The sequence below is a fragment of the Actinia tenebrosa genome, unplaced genomic scaffold (assembly GCF_029948245.1).
Source record: "Actinia tenebrosa isolate PJP-AT-01 unplaced genomic scaffold, QUT_ActTen_1.0 PGA_scaffold8__29_contigs__length_14323225, whole genome shotgun sequence".
NCBI lineage: Eukaryota > Metazoa > Cnidaria > Anthozoa > Actiniaria > Actiniidae > Actinia > Actinia tenebrosa.
Genome location: NW_028292585.1, coordinates 1,709,568 through 1,737,504, shown reverse-complemented (window position 1 = coordinate 1,737,504; position 27,937 = coordinate 1,709,568). Strand labels below are relative to the sequence as shown.

The window sequence follows — 27,937 nt, the reverse complement described above, 5'->3', positions numbered from 1 at the left end:
ACATTAGTATATAATGGATGTTATACCTTCAGCACCTCAGTTGTACCCAGATGTTCCCAATTATCACGCTACCACTAAGGATACAGGTCCTAACGAATTAAACGCCGAGAACTTTCGTCTGAATAAAGCGAACTTAATACTGGCTTACTTGGAAGGGCAAGCGAAACACTACGAAGAGGTTAGGAAAAAGTACGCCAGAGCCCGAAGCATACTACATAAAATCGCGATAACTTCCGGCTCCATGTCCGTGGCGTTAACAGGCACTGGCGTTGCTACCTCACTCACCGGACCTGGAATAGTCGTTGGCGTTCCTTTGGCCAGCGTTGGAGCCGTCTGCGGCATCGTTTCCGCTGTTACGACAGGCATTATAAAGCAATTGTCCGGTAAGATATCCAAGCACGACACACACATAGCCTTAGCAAGAGCAAAGGCTAACACCATCGCCGACTTGGTGTCTCAGGCTCTGCGGGACCGCCGCATAGACGACACGGAGTTTTCTTTGATCCTCGCGGAGGAAAAGAAATACGGTGAATTAAAGTCGGGCAATAAAAAAACCATCGTAAAAGATCTTTCCGAGGAATCTCGCAAAAAGATCTATCAGAAGGCAAAAGAGGAGCTCCAAAGAAAACTCGCTCAGTAGACATCTGCTTTGAAAAGAACGTAGGGGGATTTCGACTGCACATTTCATCTTCTCGGAATCCATTCTAATAGGGGGTGGTTGGGGTCTATTTCATAAAATATTTCGTAAATTACGTCGGGGTAATAAGGAATATCCTTATCCAGCCGACAGAATAACCACTCGGCCCTTTGCATATCTGAGACATGAGGAATACGCCTACCGGTAATTTCAGACAAAAGATAGGGAATAGCTTTGTAATATTTCCCTAGCTTTAATTTTTTCAATGTCTTTCGTAGACTTTGTGGGGTTGACTCTTCTAAGTGGTCTATGATTTTCTGTCTTACTTCATCGTCTAAATATATCGGATGTAAACCTTGGATATGACTCATCCAGTCCCTAAAGTATTTTATTCTTTTGTATGGGGTCTTCTTACGACCTCCATTGGCGTAATACTGCTCTCTGGTAGCATTTGGTACGGCATTACGAATATTCTTACCACACTCGTAACACTGTGCGGAGGTGTCATCTTCTATCTGCATTTTTTTACCACAACACCAAAAGGGTTCTGGCTTGGGTACGATAACTTTAGGTCTTAGACAAATTATGCAAAAGTCGTTAACGAACTTCTTACAACTTTCGCACTCCATATATAGACTAACATATTATCTTTTCATACTTGTAGACACGGGTAATGGTGATGTTTGTCGTTACCAGTTATACCGGGACATAGTGTATGACGCCGAAAATCTACTTAACGTGGGTAATTCCGGGGGTGGTGGTACTTAACGCAGGTAATTACCGGGTGGTCATCTGCGCTGATACCCCCATTCCCTATACTACTTTCCAATGAAATATAAATATGAAATTTCAATTAACTTTCAAAACAAATATGGTCTACAGACCTTTGGGATCTTGTAGGATATTGTAAGTAGAAATAAATATAATAATAATACTGATAATTTATGGATAATAAAGATAATATTCAATTAATGCTAGCCACGCCCATCAGCACCAGGCCCCTTAACTTCCCCTGCCGAGAAGGGGATGAAGAAATTTGGGAAGGGGGGGTTTACTGAATTTTTATGGGGCAAGAAAGTAGGGGATCTTAAAATTTGTCATGCATACAAGGGTGGTTCTCAATTTGAATTTGAAAATTTTCATGGGTCGTTTGGGGGGGGGGAGTTCTAAAGGGGGCCTGTCAAAAAAATAAGGTTTTTTAGAGGACAAATCACACCCCACCCCCCCCCCCCCTTTCCCTAAGTGTGATTTGGTTCTCTCAAAACTGCCAGACCCTAGTTCTCACCATTTTCTACGAGTAAAACTACAACTATGGTAACAAAATTTCAGCACTGTGTAACTCATTAACGCGATACCTAAGAACATCACACAACATCCCAACTTGTCATCAGTTAACCCGCTAGGGACATCCTCTTGGGCGAGACTCGATTTCCATTTCCAAAACACCCACGGTTTGTGCGGATCCTTTGACTTACCTCTGTAGTCAACCTGGTGATAAGATTCTCCAAAAACCTCCACAAGATAAGAGTGTGGGTCCCCTACCGTTGTATAATTCCGATTATTTATAACAATGTTAGAACTCTCGGTTCGAAATAAATTATCCATTGGATAAACATCAACATATCCCATGCTACTCCACTTCGGTCTTTCTATCGGTAAAACATATTCCATTAGTTTAAGAGCTTTCTTATTATACAAGTTACTTTCGTTTAAAGAAATTGAAGAAATATCTTTCATCAAAGGAAATATCGGCATCACTCTGCGCAGGTTGAATATGAGAGGAGAAGAGTAACCTCGCGCGCTCAAGATTTTTTCCATTTGGAAAAAAGCATTTGAGTTTTGGTAGTTGGTAGAACTAACACATATATCGATATCATACGTCCAAGGAATGATACCTTTAGTACGCACAGCTCCTAGAACCGTCCCAGCGCAGAGTCTAAAAGGCATGTTTACTTTTTCGAAAGCAAAAACAGAATCTCTTAAATATTGATCAAGTCTTTCGTGACAACAGATGGGGAAAAGTTCCACCAGAGCTTTGTCGCGGCTTTCATGCAACTCTTGCAATGGTTTGTCTGGACAGAGGAATAAATCTTTTGTACATTGAGTCCATGTAATTGAATCGTCTCTCACGACCCTTAGAATATTATGATGAAACCCAAGCAAGCCATAATCTAAATAAACCTCCTTGTTAGACATAGCTCCTCTGTCTGTCACCGTCTGTTGCTTTAAAAACGAGCACTTCTGTGACGCTGCTATTTGGAGACTTCCTTTCGACCGTAAGAAGAAATCTAACAAGGTGGCTTCTCCGTGAGAAGGACGAAAGCCCAACTTATCAAACACAGAGCGCCGAATAAGAAAAGGACCTTCAGCAAGATTACAAAGAGTGATTGTTTGTGTTTGCTTTCCTACAACAGTCGTCTGTTTGATTCTCAATGTCCAATACTTAGTTTCAAAAAGACATGACCGCATTCGTTTTTGAGAGGCCCTTTCTTTAATGTGGTCCAAACCTTGGCAAGTCGCTCCATCGAGATACGAATTTTCATCAAGAATTCGAACCAGGTGTTGAACCTCATGGCAAATACCATCTGAATCCTTTTTTCCGCACGTGGTTCGCTTTGTCTTCCTTGGTATCACGAAAATGAACTTTGCCTGCGAATTGGGAGGCATTGTGTTGTAATTGATTCCAATAACTGATACATGTTCGCTTGCGGAGCAGCAAAAGGCTTCATGTACGAACATGGCAATCGTATCGCGATAGAGAAAAATGTAGTACGACATTGCCAGAAATAAGGCTGTTTTTATGAGGAATACAACTAGATATTGTAAGCGTTTCCAGGGACATCTTATCGAGCATCGTGAAATCAACATGGTCTTGACCCTAGTAACAATCGACTGTCCACAGGTAGCCCAAGCTTGGTTTCTGTGGTGTCATGTTATAAGGAAATGTATGGGGATTCATCATAAATTTCAATAAGATCATTGAAACGTGAAATAAAGCCTCGAAATTTTACACGATCATTTAGAAATAGCACTTCTTTCGCTCTGTGTGGTCATTTTTGAATTTAGCCCGTTTTAAGATTTTTCCCCCACCAGTAAGAAATAATATTTCCTTTACTATAGACAAACTGGTAACGTCATATACTCGTATGATATTATTATATTATTATATGTCGTGTAATTTTGGATTGTTATCCTTCTCCATACATCAAATTCATTACTATTTTACTCCACCTATATTTTAGTTATCTAATAATTTTTTTTCACTTTGGTCAGAACCTTCCCAGCATCCTTGGTAGCGCAAGCTAACGAAAGCTGTGATTCACGTGACCTTTCATGTCAAGATTCATAACGAGATTCTTCGTGACGACTTCAAACATGGCAGTTTTACTCCCTTTCATACTGCTTTTATCTCTTTCCTATATGATACAAGGACAGACTAGTCAACGACCCGAACAAGTTCACCTTTCTGCTACGAGTAAGTGAAAAAATAATGAAGAATTTAGTCGTAAATAGCGTCTGTTTTTAGCTTATTCGTTCTCCTGTTGTTGTTTTAGTTGGAAAAATTTACTGATGTTTCTTAGCTCAGCTTCGAGAAAAAGTTCATAAATTAGGCTTCTATAGCGTAATTTTACTATTTTTAAGTGTATTGAGGTTGTAAGTTGGCTTTTTATGTATAATTTCTGTGTTTTCTTATATGGCATGTAGCTACGCACGTTGCATAACAACAGTGTCACATGACGCCATGTTATTGTGTCGCAAATCTTTATAAACTTATTTTGAACATTAATCATGTAGAATTCATGATTGATAACAGATATTCTCGTTATTTAGTCTTGAGAAAGAAAGAATGAAGAACTAATGGAAGGAAGGAAGAAATTTAGGGGAAAAAATTTCTTGGTTTGGGGGGGAGGGGGGTTGGGAAGATTTTAAACCTCGTTTCTACGAAAGTTTCTTTATATGTTAGTTATTACTTTCAGTTCTATGTACTTTTATTTTGTTAAAAATTCTGCCTTTACACACAGTGGCTATTATCAAGTTTACAGTTTACATTACTACATGTAGTCTCCTATGCAGCTGCTATTAGTGTTGTCAGGCAACACTCACTCCACTAAGTAGCTAATACATGCTGATTGATATAAAAATTGTGGCTGGTTTTGAAAACAGTCGTAAAGTGTGTACTAAAACAATAATACCAATATGTTTATGCCTCTTATTTTAAAGATGATGTAACAGAAATGGTAGTAACATGGGTGACCATGCAGTACACTGCAGATTCCATTGTAGAGTACAACAAGAAAGGAGGTCCACTAGACTTGAGGGTAACTGGAACCGTCACCAAGTTTGTAGATGGTGGATCTTTACATAGGACTATGTATATCCATAGAGTTAAGCTGACAGGGCTGATGCCTGAACAGAGCTATGGTAATATTTAGTATCATCATAATAACTGAATAGAGTACCAAAGTGTGACATCATCAAATTGAAAATTTCTAAATTCAGTTTTGAAATGTTCATTCATATTTGAAGAAAACACACCATTTCTGCCTACATTTCTGCCAACTTTAAAGCTGTTCTGAGCTTTAGAAATGGAGATATGGACAATTAAGCTCCAAAAATGTCCATACATTTTCTCTTATTTAGAACTGGATCCAATCACATTAGATCCAGCTTCAAATAAGAGTTAACATGTTGCTTTTCGATATGGAGGGTAGGTGCCAACAACGCCGCAAGGCGACATCAAGGGCTAGCAATTGGCAAGAGGTAACCATGGGTCAACCCCAGCACCCGTCACACTGTTAACACAGTGGAAGTTTATGCTTACCATTTTTTTAAACCCTCGGGGAGGGTGGGTGGGGTGAGAGCAATAATAGGCAGCAATGCTGAGCGATTGAGAGCAATGGCCGACCATGAGGGCAATGGCTGCAGTAGCGCATGCACTGTCGACAACACACCGCTGACCAGCAACACACTCCAAGTTAACTTTGCTTATAAAATAATCACATAAAATGTATATGTAACTAATGGGGATATTTTCGTATTAAATTATTAAGTCATTTTTCAGTCTGAGATTTCACACTACATCATATTTTTACATGCAGTTTCTGATAATATCACCAAAATCATAAATATCTTTAAAAACAATTTTATGACATCATCATTTTGGTACTCTTTTATTCTGATCATTCTATACCCTCATGTGTGTGGGTGGGGGGGGGGGGGGGAGGAAGAGGAGGAGGAAGGATAATCTAGGTATATAGTTTCTAAGATTCCTGTGAAGATCTAATCAATAGATATTTTTTATTAGAATATCATTGTGGTGGAAATAATGGCTGGAGCGATGTCTTCTGGTTTACAGTACGACCAGATGGTACAAAATGGAGCCCAAAAATTGCACTGTTTGGTGACCTTGGTAGTGTCAATGCTCAGTCCATTCCATTTTTACAGGAGCAAACCCTTCATGGTGACTTTGATGCCATTCTGCACATAGGTACTGTACCTTATCAAACAATACAGTACTTTAAAGGAATAATGATTATCTGTGAAATATATTTTAAGGGGTGAAAATATAAGTTCCAGCATACATGTATTGTTTGTCCTCATCACATACCAACATACTGTAATTGCAGACCTATTGCATGCAACAGTGCTTACCATTTACCAGGAAAAAAACGGAAATTCCAATTGAAAAACAAATGGTGCCATTCAAATTGGAAAGTTCTGGAAACTTTCCCACACTTCAGTTCTTTCAGTACACGCGTGTACCATTTTTCGAAAGTCAGTTGCCCACTCTTTTTTTACTATTAGCGACTAAATTCCAGACCGGATGGATTGGTTAAATGGTGAGCACCCCAGTTGAGCTGTTTTAATCTGATTACACCACATGCATGTCTCGTAAGCATAGTAGAAGTACTTTTATTTTCAGATTTTCAGTATAGTTTTTATCTTCATTCTTTTAGGTGATTTTGCATACAATATGGCTTCAGTAAGTATACAGTATCTCTTTATGAATACAAATTTACTATTTGCACAAACACTGTTTTAATTGACACATTTAATAGAAAGATAATACTTTGAAAATATTTACAAACCATTAATATCAAAGGCTTCATTGCCAGTAGAGAGCAATAAACACCTACTAGTGATGTTGATTTTGTAAATGTGTTGAGCTGAGTCTGTTGGTTCTCTTTCTGACTCCAACTGTTTTTCTTGTCCTCCAGTTTTTCCTCCCTCATCTCAAAATCAACCCTTACCAATTCAAACTGGTTAGAGCTGTGCTCTGAGGTCATGCATGGTCTGTAGCTTTCAGAGCTGCTTTACATGCTTTCAGTCCATCCCCATTGAGCTGCACCACTGCTGTATTTGTGGTGGTGATTAGCGATAATAATTTTATTTAACATTTGACATCCTACCTACTGGCTGTTTGGTTTACAGAATGATGCTAAAGTAGGAGATGAGTTCATGAGGCAGATTGAACCTGTCGCAGCTTATATACCGTATATGACATGCCCTGGTAATCATGAAAGTTCTTAGTAAGTACCTGGAATCTTCTGAAAAATGTACCATATTATGTTTGAAAATTGTTTTGATCCAAATATCTGCAAGGGTGATAAATGGTGTTGATACTACTATATACTACTGTATATGATACTATATCATGAACATTATAGGGGTGGCGTAGCCAGGATTTTCTGAAGGGGTGGGACCAAATTCAAAACTCTGCAATTGACCCCCTAAAACACTGAACCAAAAAATAAAAAAATAGATTTGAAAATTATAGTATGAATTCTAAAAAGCAGCCATTTTCTGCTGTGAAGGGATGGAGGGGGGCCTTGCCCCCTTGGCCCCCCTGCCTATGCCACTGCATTATGATGATATTGATGATGGTATGTGGTAATGGTGGATGTGATGGTGATAGTGGTGATAATGACAATATTTATGATGGTGGAAATTGAAGTGCAGTTGATTTGGGGGTTGGTCATGATGGTGTTGGAGAAGACAATGATAATGGTAGTGGTGGTGGTGTTGGGGATGATGCTGATGATGGTGTAAGATGATTGTGATTATGATAGTTGAAGTTTTGGCATTGGCCGAGGCAATGATGATAATATGATAGCTCAAAATTTTACTTTGTTCTGTTTTGTAATAGTAACTTCACAAACTATAGAAATCGCTTCACAATGCCTGGAAACTCCCAAAACATGTATTATAGGTAAATATTAATTACAATCTTAAAAATCCTGTTATAAAACACACTTAGTATCTAAGATATGTGTTCTTCAACATCTACATTTCAGTTTCAACATTGGTCCTGTCCACCTCATTGCATTTTCCACTGAGTTTTACTTCTATTGGGCAGAGGAAGGCATTGATAGGATTGCTGAACAGTTTGCATGGCTGGAAAAGGATTTGAGGGTTAGTTCTAATGATTGTTCAATGCATTTTTTGATTTGGGCCTTTGCAGGAAAATGCGAGTTAAGGGATCCATCAAGATTGGTTTACACTGTCAATACATCTCCTCTCACTGCCGTGGGTCAGGGGTCCAAATTTGAACCTGCCGTTATTGCTAAGTGATAGTTGGTTCTCTATCGTGTGACAAGAGTTTGCTCCTGGTTCTCCAATTTTTCTCCTTCTGACAAAATCAGGAGCTTCAAATTCCAACTTAATCATGGGACAAAACCACAAGTATGATATAGGGACATGCCAAGTGCCAAAAAAGGAAGGAAGAAATGAAAAAAAAATCTGTTAAAAGCTTTATTTGATGTTCTACATTTAGGAGGCAAGTTCACCTGAAAACCGTACAATACGTCCATGGATTATGGCAATGGGACACAGACCCATGTACTGTTCTAATATTGATCATGATGACTGCACCAAGCATGAGAGTGTGGTATGTGCTTGTTTATATCTTGTATGCTCTGAATTAATCATTAATCCATCTTCCCTTTCTCTATCCACTGAACCAACCATCTATTCAGTACTTGATCCCTCCATCCTTTCTCCCATTCATTCATCCATTTCATCCTTTCTCCCATTCATTCATCCATCTATTCCAGCCATTTTTACATCCACTCATCCATATTTATCTATTATCTATCATCTATCCTCTGATTCTGATCCATCCTTTCCTCCCTCGCTACCTATTCATCCATCTTTTCAACTATTAATCCCTACCTTCCATCCAATATCCACTTTTCATTTGTTTTTTTTAGAGTCGTACATCACCTGCTCTTTTCATTCAGATTCAACATTATCTTTACTTACTTTATAGATTCGCACAGGATTCTCTGATGATCACAAGTTCGCTCTTGAGAAACTGTTCTACAAGTACGGTGAGTGTTAGTAAGCATTCTACAGTGTATATAGGTTTTAAAATGATTTAAAGTACACTTAAGTTAAATAATACTATATTTAGTTTAATACAGAATGATTTATTTTGAAGGTGTTGATGTTGAACTTTGGGCTCACGAGCATTCATACGAGCGTTTGTTTCCAGTCTACAATCGTCAGGTAGGATATAAAGCACTTAACAGTCTGTATAACTGTCAGTTATCCTATATCTTGGAGAATCTAACTGTTTTTGTTGTTATGCAGATGTGTAATGGATCAAAAGCTGAACCATACACCAACCCCTGTGCCCCAGTTCACATCATCACTGGATCAGCTGTAAGTACAGTTTCTTTTGGCCTGTGGCCAAGAACGAGGGCTCTGGCATAATCCATTTTTTAAGACAAACGAGTTGGGAATAACTAGTAGAGTACTAGCGTGGGCGCCGGCACATGCAGTTCAAAGACTTGCCAAAAAATTTTAAAATGTGTTCTCGATTTCTAATTTTTATTTTTATGGAAAATAAACACAAGAGTCTGGACTCTTTTCTAAAGCAGTTTTAACAGCTTATGTGGTTTAACAATTTATAGAGTTAACAGTAGTCCACTGCTGATTAAGCTTACAACTTCTTATTGAAATTTAGTATTTTGAACTCGTAAAAAATCTGCACCTCTTTAAAGTCTTGTGTTATTTATTTTTAGGGATGTTCAGAAATCCACGATCCATTTAAGTATGATTATGGCCCATGGACAGCTTTCCGCTCTCTAGACTATGGTTACACACGCATGCATGTTTACAACAACACACACATCTACTTTGATCAGTTCAGTGTTGAAAAGGTAATAACACTCAATATGTGTGTGTGTGTAAGTGTATATATATATTTAGCATATACCAACTTGTGTACTTCCTAAGAACGAGCGCGCTCATTGGTTAATTGGAGGTGAATATTGTACGATAGTCACCTCTGAATCTTGGAATATTGAGTTGGCAACAAAATGGCATCTGCTGGCAATTGTTTTGCTACAATTTCCGATAAGGAAATTGAAAAAATGAAAGTAAATGCCATTCCTATCAATACTAAAAAGGCAGCGAAGTATGGCCTAAAGGTTTTGCTAAAAGTTTTCCTTGAATTTGTCACGCAAACTAAAAGTTTCTGTTTGTTTGTTTTTATTGAATTATTGTATATAAAAATAAATTACTCTGTACACAAGTTGGTATATGCTAAGACAATTATTCGCCTCAGGCTCAGTGAACATCGGGGAATGTCTACCTCGCCACTCGAAGACTAGCGTCTCTGTAAATATTCTCCAATTTTCACTTCGCCTTCAGCAAATAATTGCTAAATATACATATATTAGCTTAGCATGTCCTGAGAATTAAAGAAACTATAAGTAATAGAAGGATGATACCAATTTCTAGAAGGCAATTGAAAATGCTTTGACATTTGCAATTTTCAAGTGGAATCATGAAAAGTGAATCATGAATCAAGGAAAGTCGTTAGAAATCTTACTAGTAAAACGGTTCAAAGGATATGTAATATGTGTCTGTCCTCTTATTGCTCAAAGCTGTCAGCCAATCAGATTGAGCTATTATTCTGCTATTGTAAAAATTACCATTGATGTTTTGTTAACTTTTTTCTAATTACAGAAAGAAGCTATTGACAGCATTTGGCTTATCAAGGAAAAACATGGAGCTTATTAACACAGGATTTCTGACCATCAAAATTGAATTAATTTCCACATTCATGCTAATCAGTTATTTGATTAAATATTGCAATTAATTTAAAACGCTCAAGGAAAGGGCAGGCTTCTAATGACACTGTCCTGTTTCCTCCGTTGTCTCAACAATAATTTATTACTGGGAAATAATTGATGCTTAGGATAAGAGCTAGCTAGAATGATGGTTTTTAGGGAGTAGACTCTGCTGGAATGATGGTTTTTGGGGAGGAGTAGAGATGGCTAGAATGATGCTCTTTAGGGAGGAATAGAGATGGCTAGAATGATGCTCTTTAGGGAGGAATAGAGATGGCTAGAATGATGCTCTTTAGGGAGGAGAAGAGATGGCTAGAATGATGCTATTTGGGGAGGAGAAGAGATGGCTAGAATGATGCTATTTGGGGAGGAAAAGAGATGGCTAGAATGATGCTTTTTTGGGAGGAGAAGAAATGGCTAGAATGATGCTTTTTAGGGAGGAAAAGAGATGGCTGGAATGATGCTTTTTTGGGGTGGGGAATGTTTATTTTTTATACGTAGAGGAGTGGACTTTAATTGGCGTATTAAACAATGCAGCTTTAGCTTTTATTTTATTTTTTTTACAATCATTAGTGTACCAAGTGAAATTATGTTATTTTAAATTTAATGCACAAAAATAATTATTGTTAGTTATGTATTAGTGGATAACCCATTGATAAACTCTGGAACACAGAGCACATGATTGCCAACACACTGTCTTTTGCGTGCATGATTCCTGTCACACAGTTGACAGAATTCAACTGTTTACTCATTGAATGTACAGTGAATGATATGCATTAGATGAATGCATAGTTAGTTGCTGTTTTAATTAATGAAATGAATTTTGTATTTTGCCTGCAAATGATCATCAAATCAATAAAGTAATATATAACAACTAAAACAAATGACAGAAAGTTGAACTAGCAGTAAAGAGAAAAAACACTGAATTGCAATTCTATGAGAATTCAACAAATTTTCCCTTTTTTTCTCGCTTTCAAATCACTTAAATAATCTGCTTTTTCTAGTAGAAAATACTAAATTTCTATCAACATAAAATGCTTCTATATTTCTAATACTTTCTAATATTTCTACATTGAATTGTCTGTTAAAATGATCTGTTAAAGAATATATTAATAATGTTGATTATTTTTTTAATCATTAGACCTCCTCACAATAAAAATAATACCAGAGACATCATCTTTTTTAGCATCTTTAAAAACGTTGCCGGAAAAACTGTGAATGCCTCCATGGGCTTCGTTCATGTGCCAGCCAATAGATTTTCCCACGCGTTAGCCTCCCATTCAATTGTTTGAGAATAAATTTACATGGGTTAAACAAAGGTTTGTATTCTCATTAAAGTGAACATGGCTGCCGCGTGAGTAAGGCCCTTAACAGTAGGGTTAAATTGTATTTTTCTAGTAGAAACTTGTGTGAGAATATCTACCCAAGGTTTCTTAGGGTATTTCCTAACAAGATGATGCCTTTGGTACAGACAAATCTTTGAAGTGTGTAACCCATATATTAATACCACTATTGTTTCTACTTTTTATAGTCCTTGACTTTTGTAAGTTCTAAAGCTGCCTTTGATTACTGTCTTTATAATAACTTATTTTGTCCATGTTGAATTCTACCCTGCTTGCTGAGATCTTATGCCTACCATTTCAGCTGCTCAGCCCATTGGAGAATTAAAAATAAACCTGCTGCTAGCAGAATAAAATTATCCTGTGTTTGATATTATAATTTTATTTTTTGTGCGTATGAAAGAGGTGTTAAAAATCCAGTTTTCTTTTTACTTTTATTTTCACTAAGATACCCTCTGCATAAAAAAACTCAATTCCCTAGTAATCTAGTTGACGTATCCTAATAATAACCCACAAGAACCAAGGACTGCCAGCAGATAGACTCCTATTTTGTTAAAATCTTTGTTAATTTAGAAATAATTCCAAAATTTATAGTTCGAAAAGTTCCACTGTAAACAACCTCAGTATTTTGATGAGGTTGTGAATAGTGGAGTTCCGTAGACAGGTCTCGTCGTCGTTAAGCTGATGCCAACAATGAGGGAATGGTACTGGAATAAGATGGAGTATAGGAACCCCTAGAAAATGAGATGAAACATGCTGCACATTAGTTCTAAATTTGTAATTCAAGATAGTCAACCTGACCCCTATAGGGAACGAAGGGTTTTAATGTGTGTAACAATACAGTGGGGGATGGGGATGGGGGATGGGGATGGGGGACAACACTGGAAAAAGACAACACTGAGACCTTACCTTCTCGTAGAAATGGAATATGGTCATCCTCAATGTAGATTTGTTGTAGTTCCACAGACTGGAAATATTTTTTATTTCTTTTGTATTCCTCTAACTGATTTGCTTGATACAATGCATCCTCTGAAGGAGAAAAAATACAAGGAAAAAAAGAGGTTAATCAGTAACACCAGAGACAATACACCAGAGAGAAAACGTTTGGGATACCTACAGGTGCTTTTTCACTGCTAGCTCAAATAGAGATTTTGAATTTAAGTCTGGAGAAATTTTGCTCCAAATGTCAAGGTACAAAAATATAAAGTCAGAAAAAATAGCCATTTATATGAATTCAAAACTGACATACCTTTAGACTTGAGATGTTCAAACAAATGAGATGTTGCTTCAAACATGTTAAAAAATTTGGGGTCTGGAGCACCAAGTAAATCCAGTAGGATTAGCGATTGCTGTAAAGATAATAGATATAGAAATTTATTTTTCTATTTTAAATCTATATTTTTCTATATCTTGTAAGTGCTACGCAGTCCACATATATTCTCATCTTTAAAAATAATAGTACATAAGCTTACATTTATTTTAATTTATGTATCTACATTCATCTTAGATTGTCAAATGTTCTTAAAAAAAGTGAAATCTTAGCTTGTTATGAATTTATTGACAGTAACATATCAGCGAAGTGATTGACAGAAAACCACCCTCCAACAACATTACAGCTGCTCGCAAAGAAATGTAAGGAGTACAAGATAAAGAATTATGATTTAATCATTTTATCCTTCTACTTACTACAGAATCCATAAGTGTTGGTTGCACAGATGGAGCAAAAGGGTTGACAGGTGCCAAGTCATCTGCTGTATTTTTCCAAAACTGTGCAAGGTGTCTTGAGCCGTAAATAGAATCTGTTGGACTCCAATCTTTAAATGCTTCTTCTCCATCAAAGAACACCATCTGTAAAGTTACTTCATTGCTCTGTGTTTGCAAAGAAAACCAAATTATCACAAATTTATTGTTTGGCTTTCTTATTCACATGCATATTCATTATTGTTTTTCATCTTTCTCTTTTTCATAGTTTTTGAGGTGAGTGGAGTCAAAACATTGGGATCAACCCACATAAAAACGTTTTTCTTCGGACCCCAATTCGAACACTCTGTGATTTTGTTCCCTCTCTGACCCCCCTCCCCTCAAGAATTCCCAAGAATTATTGTTACCAGTTCACATACTGCCACACACCAGTACTATACAGTGTAGCTATACTGACATCTTCACCATTTTCTTTTTATGCCTTAAGGTGGTCATGATGATCCCATTTGAAGTCATATGCTAACTGAATAAGGTACACATTTGTATCCCTTAATCAATATTCATGCATCTATTAAATGTATATCTTGCTATATTGCTTACCAATGGTTTGGCCCGAAAAAAGGGTGTGACCGTGCGAGCCACCTCAATAAGCATAGCACATGGAACAGCAGAATCTATAGCTCCAATGAACTGTCGTCCATTGCCATCAGGTTTAAACAACTTTGAGTCATAATGAGCTGACATAACATGCCGTGTTTTGGCCACTGGATTAAGAGTTGCAATAATGTTGCGGAATGTCTTCAGTCCATAGGGCGTGTCTGCTTCAAACTCATCCAGTGTAACAGACCATTTGAGATCTTCAAATTGTTTTGTAATAAACTGAAATAGCAAATATTAAGAATTCATTTAAACTAGGATACAGGAGAGGGGTGAATCAGTCTCAACAAAATGGTATTTGAGACACAATAACTTAAGATTAGAGCAAAACTAATGTTCTAAAGCAAAGAATTGCTCACATAAGAGTGGCCAGCACTATGGCCACTTTTAGCTCACTAAATAAACCCAACCCTAGGCCTAGTATTCACAGAAATACAGGAAATCCCCAAACTTCCTTGCACAGGAAATAGACCTACAGTTTAATTTATTCTGTCTTGATATTTTCCATTATGTTAGTGTTAGAAGAATAGCCCTTTATAGACCACCCAGTACTTGTAGGAAGTTCTGCCACCTTCATTTGTGTGGGAGGGTAGAATGCATATTTTCTAAAACAAAACAGCAAAGATGCAAAACTTTTGGTTCAAATATCTCCAATTTCAACTCAGTTTTCAAGTCCGACAAAAAATCTTTGGGAAAAAAAAATTTTCATAAAAAAAGTTTTTTTTTAAATTAAAAATGAATAAAATAAAATTTAAAATCCTACTGCTCCTTCATTACATCCATAGGCTTTTATACCTCTGACTTGTACATGTATAAAGTTATTTCCTAGTATTAGCATTTAAGTTACCATAGGAATATTATGTACAATATAACTAAGTATTTATAGGTGAATTTTTATCCTCTTGTTGAAGGGAAACAATTTACATAGAAGTATGATTCAATATATTCAAATGGTAGTGATACTTCAATATTAATTTGTGTAACACTGAAATATTGAAGGTGTGGAAGTGAAAAAATACAAGGTAAACATTGGGACTACATACAGCAAACATTAATCAGATGAATACAGTTTTGTGTATAGGATTTATTTGTCAAGTGTCGAAAGATGGTTCCTATTATCTCTGAAATGATAAGAATATCAAAACTAAATGCATTTGAAATAGTAGGAGATAGAGGGTAAATAATAAGAATGAATTGTCCAGAAGATACTTATCAGACAATCAATTCGTACAAAAAAGAGTTAGATAAAAACCCACAATAGTCAGGAAATAATGTAATTGTGTAGGCAGATATTTCTTTGCAACTACCTTTTTCATGTCACAGTCAATCTTATTACATTAAAAATTCATCTAATTACAAACATTACAGATATTTAACCACAGCATTAGGCAATATAAAACCAATATTTTTGATGATTTGAAGTAGGAATATTAAAGTGAAAGAAAAGAGTTTTAACAACATTTCAAAAGATAAAACGTTTACGGCCAACTTGCCATCCTCAAATTTGAAAGTACCAAGCATTAATTTTTTTTGTTTATTTAGCAATCCTTGTTGACTATTATCTTTTCCCAATTAATGTTAATTATATCTTTAACTTTCAAAGCAACTTGCCTTTGAGGAAATTGCCTTAGTCTAAGTATAGTGGTTTTCAATAAAGTCTAGAACCATTCTAACCTTGGGGTATGAACCAATAGGAAAAATTCCCATAGTTTTTATCTTATTTTCCATCCATAGACCACTGTGTTTTATTTGCTCATTAAATATTTATGTAACTATCCCTAAGAAATGAAATGAGGATGGCGGCTTTGACAGTGGCGGGTACATTCATTGTATATGTCAAAAATGTTACTTTGGATAAATTTGTGTTGTCATGTAAAAAAAGAGGGAAAATTAAGAGAATCAAGTATCGACTTACTGCACATAAATACATCAGTATCAGCTGTTTGGAACATAATTACTTTCATTTAAGAAAATCAGTGTTAAAAAAGTTACAGCAATTTACTAGCTTTCTGTCTGTCAATATTGTGTGAAATGAAATTCATCATGAATAAAGCTATGTGACTTCTAAGAGGACTTAATTTGACATAACAAGATCTCTCTCATGTCCTACCCACATCCTGTACTCATTTCAAATTTCTTTCAGTCGAAATCCAGAAAAAAGGTAATGACAGAAAAATCAAACAGAAATTAGATTATCTGCAGAAAATAGCCAACTCATTGGGGATAAACCACAGAAAAGTGATAGGAAGATAAGAAAGAAAAAAGATAGGGCATCTTTCAATTAGGAGAAGATAGACCACAGATAATCTATCTGCAAGAGAACATTATTAGGGCTCTATAGTTAGAATATGTCAAAATCCTGAGTTCATTAAGTTTTTAAAAATCAATATTTCAAAAATTCAGGCTTACAAAAAAATTCTAAATATTAAGTAGAAAACTTTATCCCATAAATAAAGAAAACGCTAAAATAAACAAACTAATTTCCCTAATATATCCCTCGCATTTGATTAAATTGAATGAAATTTAACGCTGGTCTTTTAAATCTTAAAAAATAAATGGGCTTTAATTCAGAGGTGTTAAAAATGAGACTTCGAAAATAATGGGGAATCTGTTCATTTCCAATTCAATTTGCCTAAAAATGCTTAAATCTCTTTCGGATTTGGAACTTCCTAACTAAGCCCTCTATTCACAGACCTTTCAATAATCGTCTTAACATCTGCTCACAAAATCTTGTAAACAATTGCTGATACGCTCACAAGGTCCATATTACCATTTCATACCGACATTTCATCTTTTTCTTTAAAAACTTCATTGTAGTGGCGTCCTTTATTGAATTTTTTTTCGAGTTTTGAGATTTGAACCAAAATTCCAGTTAATTGTCTCGCTATCGAATTTTGAAGCCTTAAAACTTAACACTTGAGTGATAAAATATTTGTCACACCAAGAAATAAAACTAAAAAAAGAGAGAAAAAACAACTTGTATATTTTCATTCAGACGCCGAGCTAAAATTTTGGTGAATATTTTTTAATTACATGTACGATACAAAGTAATCATTATTTCCAGGATTTCTTTTCGAAACACCGCTATTTTTCTATATATATGCGTTTAGCGGTGGAAATGAAAGATTATTTACTCGAGAGAGACATATTTTGTGGATATCAAAGTGTATTTGCGTGAAAAGTTCTCATAATTAAAGAAGATAAGAGTCTATCACCTGGAAACGAAAAAAAATTGATTGTCCCTTGGTATCTAAAACGCCCCATTTTTTGCTTGTAGACTGAATTCGCGAAATAAATTTTATAATTATAGAATAAAAATGTTAAAAGGTATCTATATTTTGTTTGACCAGATAAAATGTATTAAAGGAAATAAATGCTAGCTAAACAAGCGAGTAAATATTGCGCGTCAAATATAAATATATAGGCTTTTCCTCTTAAATGACAACGGTGAAGGATTGAATTCCTTGAAAACGTACATACTCCTTCAATTTTATTAGCATCAATCGATCTGAGCGAGTAATTGGGCAAAGGTCAATCACCGATAGCTTGATAGAAAAACTACCTGTAAATGGAAATTAGAACGAGTTTGGATGTTAAAAGGTTTTAGAACGTTCCTTCGCCCACGAATAAGAACTTTCACGTCTGTAATCCTTCTGTTGAGAGTAAACGACTTGGGTAAAGCCTTGGTTAGACCGCTGTTAAGTCAATTCAGGGGAAATCCGGCAATCTTCAGAAACGTTTGTGGCCGTAATAAAATTATTAACCGGCCGGTCGCCATGTGTGTCATTGAACTCTAAGACATCTGATATTCCTACACATTTATCCGTGAGCGATTTTGATTCCCCGCCATCAGTTTTCATTCTAACTTGATGAACATTAAACGAAGTATTTCCGTTCTCACACACGGGCAAATATTAGGTTTTTTAAGGAATACTGGTAAAATTGATTTTAAAACTTAGTCTAGTTTACCTTACGGACTTCAGTGTGGCCTGGTGTTTGTGGTACACGAACTTTCAATACAGGCCTTAAAATCTTTCCATAGAATTCATCATAGTTAGTAAGGCTGGCCAAAGATGTGATATTCCATTGAGGAAGAGACCTTGGCTTGTTGAAAGTTCTCTGGGGAATTAAAATTATTCAGTTTTAGTGAAGTTAGCCAAAGAAATTAAATTGAGTAAAGAAATGAACTGACTTCGTTCACGTAATCTTACCGTTGTTAGCTTTTGATCGCTGATATAGCATTCTGCAGTGTCGAACACCAAGGCTACAAGATAAAACGCTATCTTATAGCGCATTTTGGTCACTGATGACCCGACTTCAAAGAGACCTAGAGTGCAATAACAGAGTTAAACATCTGTATACTCATCTTGTACTCAGCGATTAGTGATAAAGAATTACATCCAAGGCAGCTCAGCCTCGATTTGATGTCATATATGACCCCCCTAAGGGGTGAAAACACACTCTATTACAGAGACAAATTTCCCAAGAATTCTTTAAATTATACCCCAAAATAGCCCCCAGAATGATAACAAACCCCTTTTCTCTCGGGTTATCAATTAGTCAGCTCTTTAGATAACTTGGTGCTAAGTATTTGCGTCATCGTTTTGAATATTAATATACACACTTAAGAGTTTTTATACTCCTGGGTGTTGTCAAAAACTTCAGAGCATTTCAGATTGAAATACAGGAAATTTCGGCTGTAAAACTAATTGTTCACTATTACAATTGTCTTTTTCAATTTGACGATATAAAAAGAATTGCTTTTCGAGAATAATATTAAAAGGATCATAGTCTACCGGAAGGCGAGAAAATTTTAAAGGACAAAACTTTTCAAGACAATCCTCAGAAATAAAGGCGGAAATTTCTTCAAACGATAATACAACGAATTTAGTCGTCTCTGATCGGAAAAAAAATGAGATGAATCCCAGTGATAAAATGATTTTTAAATTAATGAATTATGAGAACCTTGGTTGTCGAACGGATTGACTGAAAAATCTTTGATTTGACGTTGCCGCTCATGTGAAGAAAGCATGCGCAGTGCTGAAATTAGAACTTTTTTTTTGTTGTTTTTTTTTTAATTATTATTATTATTTTATATAGTGAGTGTAAACGGTTCGGTTTGTAGAATAATGGAGGCCCGGGATGGAGGAGAATAAGAGAGTCGACAAATAACACGAGTTAATAAACTAGAAGCAACTAAATCTCAACGCCCCCAAAGAGGGTTCCTCGAATTACATCTAATGTGGTTCCACAGGAAGCCCGAACTATAATAATAACATGTAACAATCATGTTTTGGTGTAATATCTCACAAGCAATCTTAGGGTGTCACTCGAGTTCTAGATAATTACAATGTTTAAACGCAACTACATTAAAAGTGTTCAAAATGAGTTCAGACAAATTTTATCGTGCAAGCATTTTATTCTTATCGGAAATGGTGTAGGTCAAGTGTATAAAATTAGAAACAAGATATCTTAATAAATTGCCAAGCTTTGAGGGTAGTATCAGTTTTGCGATATGGCCTGTGGAGTCTCGCCCTTTTGCTAGAATGATGCTTTTACGTTGAAATACTTGTATCGACAATAGCGCCAAATGACAAGCTGTCCACGCTATATAGTTAACTAGTTATCTTCGCTTAATCGAGTGCCTTATCTGACTATACCATGACGATATCGGAAATGACTCAACGCGTTTACTCCAAAGAATTTCCAAGTCAAATCTAGAAAATAAAATCGACTTATCTCTTGAATTCAGAGATAATCGCTCTAGAGTACTAGTTTAAAAAGTACTAAATTTGGAGATTACCGGAGGTAAACTCTTGTGGTTTTTTTAATGGGATACCTTTGGTATCACAGCACTTTAGTCAAACGTCACCTTTCGTGAGAAAACTTTGTCGTTGCGTGCATGGCTTTTTATCTATCAGGAATAAAAGGGTTTTTTTAAATATTTTCGTTCATTTGTCACAGCAGAGTGCTATCTTTAATACGAAACCATTTAGCGAAGAGCAGCTTAAACTCCCTTTAGTAATTGAATCGCGTCTAATGATAATGGGAATGATGGTATAAAATGTCTGTGGGCGGATTTTGACCTCCCTTACATGTTTTAGGGGACTAATTCATTGAATGAAAAACAGCAAAACGAAGAGATTAACGGGATATCGAATTAACTGGATTTGGTTCCTTAATGCATCGACTGTCTTTGAATTGGCAACTGAAATAGAAAGAGAATATCCCATGCAGTGAACTTTTTATTTTACCGTCTCAGTGAAAGGGAAGTTGAAACGTCCTGCCGAAGATGTGACGAATGGCCACTCGTTTACAACAATGACCTTGATTCCACGTTCACTCAAATCAAGAGACTAAAATAAATAATAACTTCAATGATAACGTATTTGCAGAAAACTTTGAGTTACAACGATTTGATGTTTCTGGGAACCAAGGAAAGCGTAGAGGTAGTGCACTCACATAGGGTCTCACTTCTGGGGTCTGGACATCACATGTGAGTAGAGTTCTTTATTAGTTTTCTCCTTTGATTTGGCCTCTGGTTTTTCTCTGTTTTATCCAGCTTTCCTCGCTCCACAAAACCTTACAAGATAAATCTTAAGAGACAAATACATAGGGCTTGATTTGAATGATTGACAGCTGCACCTGGAGCGTTAAGTGAGCAGTCATTATATTTTAGTGAGAGCAGACTTGTTAAAAATTCTTACGGTAATTATAAAGATAAAACTAAGTGCTTTGGTAAAATGTGCATGTATGTTGTCTGCATGGGGCAAAGTCAAAAGTATTCAAGAAGCAATCATAATACTTATCAGTCATGTTACCCCTAACAACATGAAGAAACCAACGAGCTAATCATGAAAGCGGTTTTAACGATTGAATGGATGGATGGAATGGGAAAGATGCCGGATGAATTTGAGCGGAAAATGAAAAGGTGCGCTACTAATGCGTCACCTTTCACCAATGCGACTCGGGTTCGAGCTCTACCGCGCTTAGGTGTCGTATGTGAGTAGACTTGTTTGTTGGTTCCATTCTAGCTGTGCTTCAAGGGTTTTTTCTTCGGGTTCTCCGGTTTTTCCTCCCTCCGCAAAAATCGTCTTCTAAATTTTAATTCTATCTATCGGATAGCCTTATAAATTGGGTTGCAAAACGTGTTAGGCCGCACGAGGTCTATACAAAAGTGGTAAATGCACTAGAAAAACTAATGAAAATAGCCTAAAAATATGAAAATACTGACAAAAGTATTAGAATCAAATGCAGGATAGGAAATAGCTAAAATTTGAATTTAAAACTGCCTGTTTTTTGAAATGCCGGAGCGAGCGGGTGGTGCCTAAACCCCTTTAGAATCGGGTACAAAAGATGACTGCATTAAATTGGCTTCCGCACGTCAGCTGTTCTTCATCATCATTGGACAGTGTGTTTCAAAAGGAAACCATTTGTAAAACATGGTATCGAATCTTATCCTTCAGGGGCGCCGGAACCGGGGGGGGCTGGGGGGCCTTAATTAGCCCCCCCCCCCCCCACTTTTTGTGAAATTTTAATACATTTTCAATAAACTCAGCCCCCCCATCTTGCCATACAATGTCACTATTGAGCCCCCCCCCCCCCCCCCCCCAATCAGAAAACTGCTCTGCCGTCCCTGTCCTTTGGTAAAAGTTTAGGTTAGAATTATGCTAAGATTCCAGCTCTTGAGCCCCAGCTTGTGCTGATAGTCACGCTTTATACGCTCTACCAGCAGCAGGGAAAAAAATTAATTTGCGATCTTTTTTATTTGTTCCTTTATATTATCTACTATTTATTTTTTTAGCGGAAACGAGTGGTTTATGCAAAGAGTAAATAACGTCCACGTATGAGCATTGTCCGAGCTGTGCTAGTCATTTGTTCACTGCTGAAGCCTGTTCGCCTTAAATATAGTTTAAAGCAAAAACTGTCGTGCCGAACACTGGAAAAGGCCTTGAAAAACAAAAAGACAGTTATATGTGTTCCACAAAAATGTCTGTACTTACTTACTTAATCTGTACTTATTTCAAATTAAAAAAAAAAACAGACTTTTTTAAAATCTCGTTATGAAAAATACTGCTTACCGTACGGATGAACTCGATTCTTTGTGGCCAATGAAAATGGATTCGCTCATTCAAAACGCAGTTCGCTTGTAGTATTATATCTATGTTGACTGTACTATTAGTGTTATGTATAGCTTGCAATTCAAGAAATTTCAGATAGGTATCTTACCTCAAAATATGTTGGATCAATCTGATGAGATGTGAAATATTTTGACTCGGTTATTTTTGGCATGACTTTTATCAAGTCGGATTTTCCTCATGATGAACGTGTTTATGACTACCAAATATGTACTGTATTTGTCTTACAAGTGCCCTGCTAGACTTATTTATTTCATTTTCTATCAATAAAATAGATATCTTAGAAAATATTTACAGGAAGTGCAAGAATTTTAATATACAAAACCGGCCGTGATGCAAATAGTTGGAAAACACGTACGCGCTTCGGGCCGGCGGCGCCAGACAAGATTCGATATTGTGTTCGAGAAACGTGTTCGGAGTAAACTCTGAAGTTCGCTTATTACTTATTCGTGCTTCCTGTTTGAAACAGTAAAATAAACTGTTCTTTGGTGTTTATCGTGTATGCTTTTCTTTGAGTAACGAAAGAGAAAATTTCTAGATCTGGGTACAATCCTGTCTATGTCGCTGTGCCGGTGACCAACTGAAATTCGTTTGCTTGTTTGTTTGTTTGTTTTTTTCAATTTAGTGGAACAAATGCCGAAAAAGACGCTAAATTTATGACAACAACATCGACGGAAAAACAACAAAAACAGAAACAGCAACAACAACATTAATAACAACAATAACAGCAGCAAAAACAAAAACAACAACCACAACAGCAGCCATAGTAACAACAACAACAACAACAACAGTAACAACAAACAACTAAAGCCAGATACCAAACTATCTGAAAACAGATGAACATAGATCAGAGCAAAGTCTAAAATAGCTATAGAGATACGGTGATTTCTTTGTCGTGCGTGGCCGTACCAGTATTACAGTGGCCATGATTTTGGTGAATCTAAATAACACACGCACACGCTGGGAAGCCCTTTCAGTGTTATGGCGTACCGGTGCCGGAGTTCTCCATTTTATCGGATAAGAGTCGCCATGCCGCGCGGTGAGCTTGATTCGAAGCGATACTGAAAATTTGTAGTCGTACTACCTTATCTCACTGCGCTGTGGTTGCATGGTTTACTGACTCATGAACAATGGGAAACCATTTCAACGCTACCGCATCTCAAGCGGCTTTCGTCCTGAGTGGGAAGCAGGGCGGGAGAAGGGAGGGAGATCCCTCCTCCCGCCCTGGTGGGAAACGATAAATAAATTCGCACCGTTGCGATAGGTCGAATTACTGGAAGACAATGAGAAACCATTTCAATGTTACGGCATGTCTTACCGTGTACGTGCTGTATAATGCGATATTTCAGTACTGTACTCGCTATGAGTCTAGATCTGATTTTGCCTGGTGACGCAATTCAAGCGTAGGGTAAAGCTAGGAAAAGGAGAAAGGAGAAAGGAGAAAGGAGAAAGGAGAAAGGAGAAAGGAGAAAGGAGAATGTTTCGTTTTTCAACGGACCATAACAATTATTCTAGTATACCTTAAAGAATTTGTCTTTCAATTGATTGTCAAACGACTACGGACATTTCGTATTTTTTCAGTCCTTTTTTCGTCAATAGGATTTTTTTAATAAAGTGCATGTCCGTGATCTATCTATACTGACTAGATTTTCGCAGTTTTATTTACGACTCGATCGTTTGCGATAGGCCTTGGGGTTCTTAAGTATTGTGTTATAAATAGCACGCGAAATAAAATATCTGATCATCAGAAGTCCTATACTTTAGCCTGACACCGCTGTGCAACGTTAACTCAATCACAGGCTCATTTGACCACTCGCTAAAACTCGCAAACACTCCATTTATTTTAAATTGTCATAAGAGATTTCAGTCTAATGTATATTTTAAAAAAATACATTATCGCAAGTATTTTAGTTAAAATTGTTATGTCTTGGTCCGTGGTAAAGAGTCCGTGCTAATCAGTTCTCCATATATCATCTTGAGCGCTTAAGGCATTTATTCTTGTCTAATGAAAGTCACTTATTTGCAATTTCGTTAGCCATAACCACAATATTCCAGAAGATAAAATAAACTGTTCGAGTTCTTAGCCAATATAGTTGATATTTTAACTTGAATATTCTCTAGGTGGCTGGCGTTGGCGGTGAAATATCAGCTGTTGATAGCCAAACGCAGCCTGCTTTCTGTGGATAACTTGGTCAGAGTATTAGACAGCATTAAAGATTGATGAATTGAGTCTGATCTTAGAGTAAAGAGTTAATATAAACAAAGAAACAAGTGTTTCGAAGTGTGCTGTTTTTTCACTACACTTGTCGAGTATTTTTAGCTCAAATATATACGGCAGTAAATACTACATATACTGATAGACCAGTCATTCAAAGTATATTCTCACAGTTTACAAGTGTTTCAATTTTTTGTCGTTGAATGCGCTCTCACTTCATAAGGGAATAATTCTAAAAATAAACAGTAGTAAATAGGTGATTGACATCCCAGCCATTAGTTACTAGCATGCAGACAAAAGTGAGTACCAGTTGCCTGGGGACACGGCCAAAAAACCTCTTTATAAACTTCCTTTTACGTCCAAGTTATTCAACTAAAAGCAATAGTCGTTCAAAATCGTTTTATCAAAAAACGTGTTTGTATTTTATGACATTATGTCCATGTTTTATCCGGATATTTTATATTTTCTGTCTAAGTGCCGTTGTTACCCGTTTTTTATTAACAAACAGTCTTTCCCGGATTTTTCGCATCTGCTATAGCTAGAGCCCCTAAAATATTTCGAAATCTTTAAGTCCTCGCCACAAGACTGCAGTATCAATAATTTGTTATAGAAATAAGAAAACTATTATCTGGTAAACAAAAACCCGCTAATATTCCGTTTCGTAATCAGTCGATACATGGTTTTTCATATCAATCTATATTTGAACAATATCTGCAATGCGGTAGTTACGAGCGAGATGGGATTCGGCGTTCTAGCGCTCTTGCGTTTAAGTCACTTCATCGTGGTGTTAATAAAAGTTAAATAAATCAAAGGGGGAAATCAGCATGTATAAATTAGCGGTCAATCACTTTCTCGACAAGAAAAATTCAAAAAAAATTAGACAGGACTCAGAATTAATATATCATAGCAATAGGAAAACGAAGAACTATTAGTCAACTTAAAAAGGGATAACTACAAAACGCTGTTATTGAGTTTAGGTTATTGACTGTCTGTTTTCCATCCGTCTGGAAGAAGTTAACTTCATCTTTTCCCTTCAATTTATTAAGAATTTTGATCAATAAGTAATTTACTTTTTCAGCTTTAGCTTATGAAAAGAATATAGTTCATCTAAATTTTGAGCGTTTGTCAAGTGAAAGGAAATAAGACTGGTGAATTTTAGTGAAGTTCTAACCCGTGATTCGCATTCAAGTTTAATTTTCTCACAGGATACTGAGAGTAAAGTTTACTCTCAGTATCCTGTAAGAAAATTAAACTTGACTTTCAGTTGACAAATATAATCCAGAATAATCAATTAAAAATAAATAATAAAAAAACGAATCTCCTCTGTTTTTAAGTTGAATTTAAAATCATCGAGAAAACTAAGGCTGTACTTACCAAGTCAGTCGTAGGCCAATTTTCTGCTGGTTTTAGGCGGGGGAAATTCGGTTTGCGCGAACTGGTTCAATGACGCTTCGTCTGTTCAAAAGTGTGTGTTTTAAGAGCACGAAGTAGTATCTTTATTCAGTCATTTGTCAAATCTCGCGTCTCGTGTCAGAACTTTTCCCTTGCTTGTCGGGTTTGAACCACTTAAAAATGCCGACGGGAAAGTCATTGCTTTATAAAACAAATTACTCAGCAGTTTGCCTGGCTTGATTTGAATTTTATTAAAAAGCCTTTTCATGGTTTTTCATTGGTGTAGGTCGTTATAGCGGTGCTTCTTGAGCGTCAACGGATGTGAATGAATAATAAGATTTTTTAAGTGGAGTTTCTTTATTTGACTTTCGCTAATACTAGTGACTGGTGATAATGATTATCATTCTTTTGTGTATTCTTAATGAGCCCTCGTTTTTATTTGCGTTCATCTTCTCCTCTGCGTGTCTCTGTGGACATTTAATTACAGTTAATTTCCTTATGGATTTATATGAAGTTGAGCATGTGAGCGTATATAGCGAGATATTATATACTGCTGGCAATCAGAGGGTGGGCGAACTGGGTACGTTTAGTGGAGTAGGGAGTGAGAGAATTAGAGAAGAAGTGAAGAAAAGACTGAGAAGGGACTAAAGAAAGAGTAAAGGAAAGAAAGAAGACGGGAAGAAAGAAAGAAGAAGAAGAAGAAAAAAAGGAAAAAATAAAAAAGGAAAAATAAAAAAGGAAAGAAAAGGAGAGAAAAGAAAAGAAAGAAAAACAAACAAAGTATGGATACGATCGAAGGTGCGTTCATCAAAAGAGAGAAAGAAAGAACGACCAGAAAATGGAAAAAGGAAAAAGACGAAAATGGAAGAAAAAATATTAACTAGCATGAGAAATATTATGAGCTACCACTAAAATTCGTTTATAACATCGAGACTGTAAGAAAAAATGAATGAAACATCACAAATTCTAGTATACGATGATGAACAATGACAAATTCCTACTAATTGAACAGACGGTATAATATATAAAACCCGTTTTACCTGTAAGCTTAATGTATCATCCTCTGCAAAGCTGATTTAACCAGGGATGAGAAAAATCACAATCTTGCGAATCATTGAACAAATAACATGAATATACAACTTGTTTTATCGCGTCTGTGCGATAAGTGGGCCGAGGTACTTAAACGGAAGACTTCTCTTCTTTCTTTCAGTGTTCATTTTTTCCTTCTTATTTTTCTTCTTTGACCGTAGGGGAAGTGGAAAGATACTAAAAAGGCTGATAAAGAGACTACCAAGCTACGTTCTTGACTACTAGTAAAAGTATGGAATACAGACAAATATATCGCAAATAAGCGGCCAAGTTCCTGTCCTGATTGGAATAGTAATAGTGTACCAAGTCCAAGCCAATATTTTGCTTCGTAAAACACTTTGATATGAACCGCACGCACACAATAACAATATATATATTTTAAATTGTTTTTGAAGTAGCCGGAATGAAGTTCCGTATTTTCCACATGTTTGGAAACATACATTTTCTTCATTCCATTTAGAAGTTTAAGAAAAAAGGTAAGTTTGCCGTTACTACAGATCGAGTCCTTCCCTGGGTGTTTCATGCATATGGCCACTAAACTGTCCCTCATGGGCTCAGTCCAAGGTGTCTTTTCAACTATCGGTTATCAAACCCTTAAGCTCCAGGAAAATCCCAGAAACCTTCAGAATCGTTCCTGTGAATTTTTTGGCGGTCAACTGACGAGTATACTTCCTTCGACCCAGTCTCCC

General features: G+C 36.4%; 3 protein-coding genes across 5 annotated transcripts; 1 reads left to right on the top strand and 2 right to left on the bottom strand.

The window, feature by feature from the left end:
- Positions 1 to 1,918: 1,918 nt before the first annotated feature.
- Positions 1,919 to 3,498, bottom strand: LOC116294890 (uncharacterized). Its single transcript, XM_031702577.2, has one exon. It carries the CDS (start codon positions 3,413 to 3,415, stop codon positions 1,919 to 1,921), a length of 1,497 nt encoding a protein of 498 aa, XP_031558437.2. The 5' UTR covers positions 3,416 to 3,498.
- A 455-nt stretch (positions 3,499 to 3,953) lies between these two features.
- Positions 3,954 to 12,415, top strand: LOC116294917 (acid phosphatase type 7). The gene is made up of 13 exons (XM_031702606.2): positions 3,954 to 4,112; positions 4,859 to 5,059; positions 5,943 to 6,125; positions 6,595 to 6,620; positions 7,070 to 7,167; positions 7,785 to 7,847; positions 7,933 to 8,050; positions 8,412 to 8,525; positions 8,907 to 8,967; positions 9,078 to 9,145; positions 9,230 to 9,301; positions 9,664 to 9,801; positions 10,613 to 12,415. The coding sequence occupies exons 1-13, from the start codon at positions 3,971 to 3,973 to the stop codon at positions 10,664 to 10,666; spliced, it is 1,338 nt and encodes a 445-aa protein (XP_031558466.2). The 5' UTR covers positions 3,954 to 3,970; the 3' UTR covers positions 10,667 to 12,415.
- A 56-nt stretch (positions 12,416 to 12,471) lies between these two features.
- On the bottom strand, positions 12,472 to 26,321 carry LOC116294918 (glutaminyl-peptide cyclotransferase). Of its 3 annotated transcripts, none has more exons than XM_031702607.2 (8): positions 26,142 to 26,321; positions 18,626 to 18,741; positions 18,384 to 18,533; positions 14,358 to 14,636; positions 13,743 to 13,925; positions 13,306 to 13,405; positions 12,966 to 13,085; positions 12,472 to 12,790 (listed from the first exon to the last, which is right to left on the bottom strand). In XM_031702607.2, exons 2-8 carry the CDS (start codon positions 18,707 to 18,709, stop codon positions 12,645 to 12,647), a joined length of 1,062 nt encoding a protein of 353 aa, XP_031558467.1. In that variant the 5' UTR covers positions 18,710 to 18,741; positions 26,142 to 26,321; the 3' UTR covers positions 12,472 to 12,644. The 3 variants fall into 3 exon arrangements, with proteins under 3 accessions (XP_031558467.1, XP_031558469.1, XP_031558470.1); XM_031702609.2 differs by lacking the exon at positions 26,142 to 26,321 and adding an exon at positions 22,644 to 22,787; XM_031702610.2 differs by lacking the exon at positions 26,142 to 26,321 and adding an exon at positions 22,496 to 22,617.
- Between the last annotated feature and the right edge of the window lie 1,616 nt (positions 26,322 to 27,937).